General features: G+C 39.1%; 1 protein-coding gene across 7 annotated transcripts in view; it reads right to left on the bottom strand.

Annotated features, from left to right (window-relative positions):
- Positions 1 to 12,366, bottom strand: part of LOC109959105 (transmembrane protein 132C) — a 254,299-nt gene that overhangs the window by 38,621 nt on the left and 203,312 nt on the right. For all 7 annotated transcript variants that reach the window (XM_020598220.1, XM_020598219.1, XM_020598222.1 and 4 more), the window contains one exon: positions 4,790 to 4,933. In XM_020598220.1, coding sequence (XP_020453876.1) covers positions 4,790 to 4,933 — 144 coding nt within the window. The remainder of the gene's footprint in view (positions 1 to 4,789; positions 4,934 to 12,366) is intronic.

Here is a 12,366-nt window from a genome sequence, read left to right as displayed (position 1 = left end):
TGGCAAAGCTCATGGATCTACCTGTTAAGCCTCTGAGATATTGTCTTGAGATAAGATGCTTTTTAAGTCATTAGCAACCATCCTCTTATCTCTTTGCACTCATTTGAATCTTTTCCTTCTCTTTCACTCTCCCTTTCCTCCCTGCTCCTGTCCTTTGTTCATCTAAATTCTTGTATCCTTTTTACTTCTCCTAATACCCAGTTCTCTCATTTTATTTCCTCCTCTCACCATTGATCCATTTGTCATTTTCTCGCTACTCCTCATCCCATTCTTCCTCCTTGCTTTGGCAGAGAAAGGCTTGCGTGAGGTCAGGATAATGGTACTAATTTGAGTGTATATGTGTGCATGTCCCCTGTCTGTCCTCTACTAGCTCTGACACCACTCCACTGACATCCTGCTGTGTCAACAATACACATACACCCACCACAAATGACAGCATTTCAAGGGACCCTAACAGGATAGTTTACATTGACCGAGAAGGAGAGAATAGGCAAGGATGGCTGAAGGAGAGGAGGTAAGTTATTATCTGTGTAGTACATCACTGCTGCACATGTTGTTGTCAAGCATAAATGGGCTAAAGTGAACAACAAGGACTGCACCAGTGAAATCTACAGCAGAACTGTACACTGCAGCCACTGACAGGTTGAAATATCCATTTTCATCTATACATTCACTAACAGGGCAGGGAAACGCGGTGTGTAATTTCCCCTTCAAACACTTATTCACCATGAGCAATTAAACAAAAGGTTGGTTCATGGAATGTGACGTGAACCCAAATGAGAACTCTAATCTCCCTCACACTGCTACCACAAGTCCTCCTCAGACTATGTAACAGCTAATGCAGAGAAACATTTTCCCTTCAAGTGTGTATCCTTTATTCTTATGAGTGTAAGAATGATGCCAAAGTGTTGCAGTTGCTCAACAAACTTGCAGTAAAATAAGTGGAATGTGACAGCTAAAACAATTGTAAAGCAGACTGTAGCTATTCCTTGATTCATTTGTTAATTTTCTTTGCTGGTTTAATGCCTTTCATTATTGCAGAGACCTATAAAAGAATTGTAAAAGCTACTACAGTGGTGAATATCTTATGAGTTGTTGCTGTTACTCTGTTGAGACATGACTTGAAAGACTAATGCACTGTTGCTTTTCAAGTGATGTATGTTCAGCGGGCTACACTTCAAGATTGAGCACATCATAAATGCAGAGATGTCTTATTTTTACAGTTTTACAATGCAATTGAGAAATGCTGCCTTCATTTTCCCAAATTTAAAAACATAAATTTAGTCTCCTATCTTCATCTACCAAAATGAGATTGACCTCAAAAAAGAGCAACATCATCATCAATCGTTTCGACAAATGCTCCAAAACAGCAGCTTTATGTTGGAGTGACAAAGCCCTCCAGCAGCTGTAGTTAATATGACAGGAGCAAAAGAGGACGTATTGTAGAGCAATGAAGTGTGTGCAGGGTGGAGGTCAGGGTGAACGGTGAACATCCAGCACCTCAATTTGTTTGCCATTTCCAATCAACAGTCTACAATGTCTACACCCACACTCACTCCTACGGGCAATTTAGAGTCACCAATCAACCTAAGCTACATGTCTTTGGTCTGTGAGAGGAAGTCGGAGTACCTGGAGAGAACCCACGCAGGCACAGGGAAAACATGCACAGAAAGGCACCACATTGGCCAGGGTTTGAACCTGGAACCTTCCTGTTGCATGGCGACAGCAAATGCTCAAAATCTGATGTCAGATTCACTGTACCTGAACAACCGTACTTAAATTGTACAGTCAGAAAATGATCACATGATAAGACAGATTAAAAAGCAACTGCTATTATAATAAGCGAGGTATTAGTTCTCAATATGCATTTAATCATGCAGTGAACATCTAAATGGACAGTTTACTATGTGCCTGTGTTACAACCTACTGTAGGGACCTGTGGTAGCTTAGGTCTGCCAACCTTAGTCAAACAGGCAGCTTTTGTGTGAGGCCTATGGGGAAGTGCTGCCATAGTGCCACAGCTCCAGCAAAAAATCGGTGTACGATGTGGAGGCTCTCTGGATTGCACCTTACAGTTGTAATAGTGACTCGCTGACAGCTACAGCTACCTGGAGTTGTACCCCATGGGTGCCATTGCCAAACAGCTGTCTGTGTTTGTGTTCTGTGAGCTCTCCGTGTGTATAAGAATGCAAGAAAGGGAATATCTGTCAGATAAGATATTAACGAACAATAACAGTTTGCAAATACTTAGTCATCCCATGCACACAAACCACACAATCACAAAGGAGGACTTAAAGATGCTAAACAGCTTATCCGTAGACAGTGATGAGTTTATAGTGTCTCTATGCTGTGATATACCAATACCTGACATCATTATATCAATGCGCTATAATAAAATGTATTTAAATTGGTTGCTTTTGCATTCCCCATTTGACACTTTCTGTATATCATAATTAAAACATCAGCAGCAGAGATTTGGCAAGGAAATTTGTCCTCATTTGATGGATGCTGTTGTTCAAAGCAATTTTTCCTTAGAGAGGAAAAGCCTGAGGAGTATTTGCCTAATTCAATCTGCTATTGCCTTGCTTTACCCAGTATCTGAAGCATATACTGTACTCCAGCAACTAATATACTGTGTAAGTTGATTTGTGGGATGTTGAAATGCAGGGGACCTTTTCCTCATCCTGACACTGTTTTAGTGGTAAAAAGCATAAACCTTTCTTGCAGAGTAGGACTGCACGTCCATACGAATTCTTCTAATGTATATTGTTACTGCTGCACCTGAATTATCTGATTTACAGGGGAAATAAAGAAGTATTGCACTGGTATAATTTCAGCCACTGATTTTTTAAGGTGCATTCAGACTGAATGTGAACTGGATTTTCAAGGTAGACTGACTGCATATATAACCAGTATATATGGGTTTGATCAAAGTGGGGAGAATTGAGGCAAAGATACACTAGTTGGCGACTTTTCAACTTAAATGAAAATTTAGCTGTTATCCCAGTGACATATAACTTTACTTGCACATTTCATGCACATTTTAAAGGGACAGATTCTAGAGTAAAGTAATTAAAACTACTGGAAATCCTGGTATTAACATCAGTCTGATGCTGTGTTGGAACACAAACACACAAAGGTATACTTCACACAGACACACACAGAGTCAGTCACAGAGTAACAATTCTCCTGTCCTATTGGCACTTTGTAATGAACAAACACAAACTGCGAAAATTCTCAGTCAGACATCGGTCAAGATGAGGTGAATTTATTGAGGCAAAATGCAGGGTGCTCCACAGTTTGTCTATATAAAGCTTTAGGCTGTTTATTGTTTTAGGAGTAAACTTATGTTCTCGTATAGTTCATCTGCATGTTATGTTGTCTTTATATAGTCCACTGCTAAACATGCAGTGTGTGTCACAGTGTGTTTTTATGGTTGTTTCCATGTGTCCTTGTTTCACATGTACATTCACAAGGACATAGAAACACTCACGCAACCATATGCACATACAAGAAATGCTTTCATACACACAGGCATATACACCTACACACACACAGAATGCTAACATTATATCTATCTGAATGAGTTCCTTCCATTTTCACTGTGTATTGATCGTACTTAAGCAGCACCACTCCTGTTGGCTTGTACCAGGAAATTGACTTCATATTGAAACTGTCACAGCAAGGGTGCATTTCATTTTAGGCCCTGAGGGCACAGGGAACAAGAGGAACCAATCTTCAGTCCTTCGCATTGACTTGTTTCAGTAATTGCGTTTTTTGAAGGCTTTATTAATTAGCACAGCAGTTCTGCTGTTAGTTTGTGTGGCAGAATGGGTCAGTATTTGAGAATGTCAAAAATAAAGAATGCTTACATAGGCAAAGAAAAAATAAGATACAGATGATGTGTAACACCTTTAACCTTGATTTCATTAAAAGGATTATATCAGTTTGTGACAAGAAAAGTTATGATGTTCTAGCACTTTCTAGGATGCTATAATCTCCCAAATGAGTAATCATTTTTTACCAAATAAAGTCCAGTTAAATTGCTTATTCAGTATTTAAAATATACAAAGCCTGACCATTGAAGTTGCTGAAATGGCCACATCTGTTTAACTGTTTAGCCAGCATGCTTTCATGATATTTTATTTACTTGCTTTGCTTTACCAGAACCCTGAATCACATGTAACTGACCTTAAACAAAGGAAACAAATACGTGCTGCATTGTTATGGTTAAATTACTGCAAAGATTCCCATGTATCACCAATCTTAAATCATTTCCTTGTGACATTCAGCAAAACATTAGAAAGGCCTGCCTGCTGTGATGACTAATTAGATAACACTTATCTTCCAAGACTTCAGATTACAATGATGATTCTACAATATATAGATAATTTGCTGAGTAAATTTACCTCCTCACATTATTGTAATTTCTTAATCCATATTTAACATACCTGGCAGACCAGGACTTTGGGCATTTTGTGAATCCCTTGGTCCCATTTTTCACTTTGGCACATGTTTGATCACTATATCAACTGGTTCACCAATTACAATTTTACTGTCTCCCCAAAATGCAACGGAGGCAGCAATATGGAAAAAAAAAACCCCAATGTGAACTGTGTAGTGCAGCCACTGGAGCTACAAATGCAAGTTCAAAAAAGGTATAAAGCTCCAAGAAAAAATCTTGGATTGTCTCATCCTACCATATGTGTGTGTTTCAGTTTCAGTGTAAATTCTTGATAATTTTTTTTTTCTTTGTACGTATGTCTCTGTGTGTACTTTGATCATGTACCTTGACCACATCCACGTCCGTTGAGCTGCAGGTGACCGAGTCATCCACCTCTCTGACCTGACCGTCAGTTTCCACAGTAACCAGTTTGATTGGCACCGCGATGCGTTGACCTGTAAGAATGGCCATGTTCACCACTTCTGTATCCTACAGAGAGGATTAAAGACAAAAAAGTTTATTTTTTTAACCAATACTTTCTAATTGTTGGCCCATATTATACCAAGTTATTATACTATGCTTGCACATTCACAGCCCTGACTGGAAGTTTCTATCTAAATTTATAAAAGCTGACCACAGCTAGTGGTTGCTTTTTTTTGCAGGAATATTTAGATTGATTTTTTCCAATAAGAGATGGTCACATCATGTTATATTATGGAGTTTATGTATCATAAAAAATGAATTCTAGCCCCTGATGTGCTGCTATGTGAGCTCTTGCATATCTCCACCCAAAGTGCATGAGACAGAAGATATGACTGAAGGTGGTTAAAGATGCTGAAGGGGAGACAGGAGTAAACAACTATCAAAGACCAGGGGAGAGTTTTAAAGGAAGAACTCGAGGATAAAAACAGGTGATTATGAACCTCGCGATTATTGTAATCAGCATGATTACATTTGATTAGATCCTTCTAACAAAAATAGCACAAACAAACCAGCACACACACACAGATACACATAACTCAGAGCATTGTGTGCCAGTGTCAATCTTGATTATTCGACATTGAGATTCCAAGGGGGCATTTATCACCACCGACACACACACACAAACCTGATTACAGGGTATTTTGCTGGGCCCATTGTTTCTGGACAGGAAGTGTGTGTGTATGTTTCTGATATTTGACAGTACAGTTCAGCTGAGCATACAAGACACCAGCAGAGAAGATGACGAAGAAATAAAGAATACTGTACATGTACTATATTATACATTTGGACACACCTTCCTATTCAATTCATTGGGAAAAATGTCAAACCTTTGACTGGTAGTGTATGTATTTCATTGCATGTCCAGATAGTTTGCATTAAAATGTGTCTTTGTCACGTGAGTAACCAGTTTGCTTGGTTTCTTCGAAACTACTTGTAAAAAGTTGGGATTTTTTTTTCTAATCTTGATTTTCTTTTGTTCAGTGTTCAAACTTAGTTTAAGGGTTAAATTTAGGATTAGATTTAGGTTCGTCTAAGGGTAACTGCTAGGTTAATGCATGTAGTTTTTAGGGCTATGGAGTACCAGCACAACAAAGTAAAAATACTTTGTCACATGTAAACGTGCTTCTTTCTCAAGCCACCTAGTATCAGCAACAGAAGTTGCTTAAAGCATGTATATTTGACATAAACAGTATACAGTACATTATTATATTCATACTGATGCATTGGTGCTATCTGGTGAAAGTTTTAACAACATAAAGATCTGAAGTTAGACAAGGGGCACCAAGTAACCACTACATTTTTTGTAAGGAGTCACAAGCCAACAGGATGGAAGTGACATCAAAATTTAATCTGAGAACAGAAGTAACTTTCATTCATTTTCTACCGCTTAATCCCTGAACGGGGTCACGCCGGAGCCAATCCCGGCCAGCAATCAGGCGAGGTACACCCTGGACAGGTCGCCAATCCATCGCAGGGATAACACATAGATGAACAACCACACACGCGCTCCTATGGGCAATTTAGAGACACCAATCAACCTAAGCTGCATGTCTTTGGACTGTGGGAGGAAGCCAGAGCAACCCCACACAGGTACAGGGAGAACATGCAAACTCCTCATAGAAAGGTCCCAGGTGGGGCCTGAACCTAGAACCTTCTCGCTGGGAGGTAAAGGTGCTAACCACTGCACCACCGTGCTGCCCATCACAGAAGCAACAAGTAACTTCATTTTTCACATAAATGTAGTGGAGTAAAAAGGACAGTATTCCACCAGAAATGCAGAATGACACAGAAGAGGTAAATAGCATAGGACTGAAGTAATGTACAATTACAGATGCTTCAGTAGGCGAAGAAAAGATTCAGAGATTGAACCACCAAACCTGCAATTAATAGTCAACCAGTTCAACCACCACACATGGAAAGTAACTGAGGGGCAGACAAGAAACTCATCACCATGACATCATCATATGCACCATGATATATACAGTTATACATTCACAGACACTCTTATGCATACTGTACATAAAAACCAGCATAGAGAGAGGAGGAACAACAGACATAGACATACAGACACATGAATATGTAAATAAAAAGCAAGTATAAATAGTACATCAGGGTGCAAACATGTACAGACTCACAAATAACACTAATTTACAAGATAGGATGCACACACTCTCAGGACACACAGTGAAAAGTGTGTCACTTGTGATCGGTCACAAATTGCCTAATGCCCTAACGTTCTCTACCCCACATGGAAATCTGACCTTTATTTAATGAAACAGTCCTCACACACACACAAACAAACAAACAAACAAACACACACAAAGACACTTTCTTAATCTGTAATTCTCTTAGTTTTCTCTCTGTCATTCTAACACTTTGCTGAGCCTTGCCTGAAATAAGAACTAGATATCTTTAGATATACGTATATAGTAACCCAACAGACAGCAGTGATGAAGGTGATACAGGTGAGGGGGAGAAGGGGGGACAAACAGGATTAAAGGCATGAAAAAGATAAAAAAGGGAGCACAGAAGAAGAAAACATGAAGGGCACCAAGAAGGTAGGAAAAAAGGAAGAACAGGAAAAAATAACAAATGAATGAGAAGATTCTCCTTCTACCTTAAGGGGAGAGGAGCATAAGGAGAGAGTAAAAAAATCTAAACTTATGAAGAGAAAGACGACAAGAGATTGTCTTTGTGTTAGTATGTAGCTTATATGTGTGTATGTTAAAATGCATGTGTGGATCCTGGGGTAATAATCTCTTGGAAGTCATAGTAGTGCCACAGATAACATCGTGTTTACATCTCACATTAAATCACTACCACAGGCCAAAAGTGACAACAATGTGTGGGAAAACACTCTGATGTGCATGAAACACCCACAACGGTTTGTCAGGCAGTTAGCTGCATTTGATTATTCTCACTGGAAACATCCTTATATCTAAATTTTAAATTGTTTCTTCTCCCTGAAATTAAGACTTCATTGAATTTAACTGGCAACAAAGTACATATTACTTTGTTTTACTTTGTGTGACATATGTTTGAAAAGCTCTGCATGGAGCTATTGTACACTAGACTAGACTCTCTGCTAATAGTCACAGCGAGAGATTAACCTGCCACCTCCATTGAACCTGTTCATATGAACAGGTTCAATGGAGGTGGAATGCATCTTCAAAACACCTGTCTTGTACTTTATTTATTGAATGGACTATCATTGCAAGTGCTTTAGAGAAGGGACCAGGCTGGAAAAAATGAGACAAAACAGAATTAGAAGCAGCAAAATTAGAAAAACAGAGAAAGTGGAAAAAAATTAAACACAGCAGGGAGAGGAAAGAGGAAAGAGGACAGAAAGAGAGAATGAAAGAAATAATTTTCTGCCTGTCTGAGGGAGTTATTTAGCGGCTCGTCAACAACAGGCTCCCACCACCTTCAAAAGCTGCTCCATACTGCACTGAGATAAGCTCAGAGGAGGTGTGTGTGTGTGTGTGTGTGTGTGTGTGGTGAGGTCTCGTGTGTCAAATGTTTGGATGTGCGTTCATGTAGGTTCCTGCATACACTTTTATGTGTGTGTGTGTGTGTGTGTGTGTGTGTGTCTCTGTGTGTGTATGAGTGAGTCAGAGAGATGGTAGAAGAAAGAGGGAGCAGTAGAAATTAAATGTTTGTGTGCACATATGCGTCCGGCATGCACTGACAGAGACGTCTGTGTGTGCAGAGAAATGAAGTCCAGGAAACAGCCTCCCTCTCTCTGAAGCTTATCCATGCATGTATGTGTGAGTGAGTATGCCATCTGAGGTGTGTGTGTGATTTCAAGTGGAGCAACTAGAGCAAGACCACCCATCACGGGAACATACACACATACATGCAGTGTCTCTCTCTCTCTCACACACACACACGCACACACACACTATTGAAAATAGTTGATACAGTGAAAAAACTGAGCTTTTTCTTTTTCTGTACAAATTCAATTCCAGCTGTGACTTACAATAAGAGTATGTAAGCAGTTCTCTTTCTTTCTGTCTCTCCCTCCGTCGCTGTCGGTCCATCACTCTTTCTTCTCTTGCTCTTTTTCTCTCTCTCTCTCACACACACACACACACACACACGCACACACACACAGGCACACACACCCAAAACACAGGAACCTCTTCTAGTCAAAATGGAAGTGCTGCCATCTACTCTATGGCTGTGCTTCCAGTAAATGCACAAAGACGTTAATGCACTCACACACATACAAAAACATATCTACCCCATCTACTTTTTCTGTTCATTCCTTAAATTGTTAAAGTTTCTCATTTGGGGGAAATTGCTTGGAACATATAGTACTCTGACTCTCCCTTTGCTCTTGTTGTGACCTTTTCATCAGAGTCTGATGATAAGGCAAACACTGGGGCCTTGGGCACAAGAATCTTCAGCTTTTTTCTGATACTCTGTGTAATGAATTAAAATCTCTGTTATCTATAATTGAATGACATAAAAACAATTCTGAGAAAAGAAAACCATGCGCTATAGTCCTTTTATATGGAAGTAGAGGTTGTGTTCCACAGCAAAATGACTTCCATCTGTTTTATTTTGAAGGTTAAGAGTTTAATTGATTCTAAAGAAAGTAGACTCTGCACTGTTTGGCACATTGTGTCTGTACAGATAATAAAAACAATTCACAGTGTTTGTTTAAATGACACTTGTGAATACACAATTAAATGATGTATGGTTATGTTTTTTCCCACCTACAGGCATGGGACCCTGGGCTGAATTAAAGCAACCAATTAATCAGCCTGTGTCCTGTCAATGACTGACACACATTAACATCAACCAGCACAGGCATACATAGTGACAACTATGTGGTAAACAACACACACAGTGAATTGCAACCACGCTACCAAATGACCTAACGAATTCATTAAATCTACCTTTATTGACATACTAACCAAATAGCTAATTAGGAAAATTGTCAATGGAGCACTTGTATTTTTTAACCAGGAGACTAGCAAATGGCCTCCAGTAACAACCCATTTGTGTTTTCTTGTGTGCATGTGTATATGTGCTTGCACACATGCGGGGTCAGAGGCAGAGCACTGAAGTTGCACTTGCATCAGTGTCAGCATTGCCATTTCCCATGTTACAGTAAATGTGTAATGCTGTTGATCTCTTGGCCATTAAACCTTTTTGCTATAATACAAAATGCAAGAGATATCAAGAGATAAAGGGGCTGCGGAACAGTTGTGGAAAGACTGAGGAAAAAGAGAAAAGAATAGAAAAGAAAAGTTGTAGGATCAAAGCGTTACTGACTGAAAGAGAAAAAGACGGGTGTGTCATTAATGGGAAGCTTTCCTTATGTCCAGACACAAGCAGAGATACAAATGGTCTAGAGATTAAATAACAAAGTGAGGAATAACACTATGATAGGGGTGGTCTATTGAGTGTGTGACCAGGGGCAAAACTATGAAACAGTATGTGCTTCCTATACTATGTACATAAATGCCGCTATCTAGGACTTACACAAAGTAGCAAGGGGTGTGAAGAATTTAAACATATTAAAGACTGTGGCCAGAACAGTGTAACTTCTTCTCAGTAAATGAGTCAACTTTCTTCTATTCCATGCTTCTTTCCTCTGCTCTACCTCACCTGTTTATGACCTTTGACCTGAAAGGTTTGTCTCGCTGTGCACTGCACTTATGCTTCTCTGAGTGGAAGTATTGTACTGTATTGTAAAAATGGGAGAAGAATGAATGTCACTTTCGGCTGTTCCCGTTAGGGGTTGCCACAGCCAATCGTCACACTAATGACTCGCATGTTGGCACGTGTTTTAGGCCAGATGCCCTTCCTGACGCAACCCTGAAACGAACATGGGCCGCAGTGGCGAGAGCGCTGAATCCTAGCCACTAGTGCATCAGAGACCTCGTAAAGTTTAGAAAAACCTGTTTGAAAAGATGTGGGCAAGAGGGAGAAAGGCTACTGGCAACGAAATGTGCAACTGTGCATTAGTACTGGGAGGCCACAGCAGGAGGCTGAAAAAAAAAATACAGGTGCATGCTTGTTGTTTATAGCACGATACTAGATATGGCATTAATTAAGCAATAAAGTCATTCAAGATGTGCATGTGTGCATGTTACTGCTCCACTTCCATTTTTACAGCTGGGTTAACACATTAATTGATGTTGTTTGATCCCTGGTTATCTTTTGACACTGACATACTTAGCTTATGTAATATATAAAGGTATTGTTCAAATCTAGGAACATACGCAGAATGCATTTATTGTATATGTGAAGATATATATATAGTAAACCAATGCAGATAATTGAAGTTTCAACTGAAATAAAAATAAATAAATCAATCAATAAAAAGAAGGGAAATCTCACCATTTCTGTTGCTAACGAAAAAACCTTAAGTATAAATTAAATTCCAGTGAAAGCAGTTATTTAATAAGCAGGTAGAGATGTTGGCTTTGGACAACACTTGTGCTAAACATACTTAGTATGTAAGAAATACCAAACTAATTTTTGACTTTGGAGTGCAGCAAACATGCACTAACATGGATTACTGGTTCCTAACTACTACTGCAAATTTCAATCTTTTATTTTTTTAAGGTCTTTTTTTTTTCCTTCGGGTCATTCTGCTGTCACATCTGTTGAACCTGTGCATGTACAAAGTGTTTTATGTATGTGCATGTGTGTGTGTGTCAGGGCTCAGCTGTGAAAGGAAAATTGGTTGAAGGCACTTAGCCGCAATTTACTACAGACCCATTAAACACATCAAGTGTATCACACTTTCCCTGAGTGTGTGTGTGTGTGTGTGTGTGTGTGTGCCTGTACATGTTGCTTTGGACAGTATTTTGGATTTAATTGATTAATGTACTGCACATGCTGACTGTAATAACTTCAAGTATTCACATACACACAAGTAAATGATGTTTCCATATAAGTTATTTGAGGTTCATTTTAAACACTTACACTTGTCTAGTTAGTCTTTTTTGTTGCCTCAACTAATGTTATTTTTTACTTGATTCCATTTATTTAATTAGAAGTGTTATTGTAATGGGAAGTTTCTGCACAAAATACTAAAACTGAAATAAAACTAGCCCAGAAATGAAAAGGTTTGGGAAAAATCACCTTTATGATTGTCTATAGACTGCTGAGAGAATATGAAAGTGGATGCAAACTTTGGTTTCTTGTATCACAGTCTCTGAAGCAACCAGTGCCAGAGTTTCACTGGAGAAGGCAGTGAATATTTGAAAGAGTGCAAGTTGCTTGTCAGAAAAATATTATACATAAAATTCTACTTATATAGTACATTATAGCTACATTTGAACAAATTATGAGCAAGTCATACACCATGCATAATGTTCTAAACCAACAGGCAGTACTCATCATATGCCCAGAGAAACACTGTCTGTTAATTCTGTACAAAAGCTTGCCTGGGTTATTTTTGTGTGCAGACAGAGGCA

This window comes from Monopterus albus, unplaced genomic scaffold (genome assembly GCF_001952655.1).
Source record: "Monopterus albus unplaced genomic scaffold, M_albus_1.0 scaffold37.1, whole genome shotgun sequence".
Classification (NCBI taxonomy): domain Eukaryota; kingdom Metazoa; phylum Chordata; class Actinopteri; order Synbranchiformes; family Synbranchidae; genus Monopterus; species Monopterus albus.
Note: the sequence above shows the minus strand (reverse complement) of the source record. Positions and strands in the feature narration are given on the sequence as shown.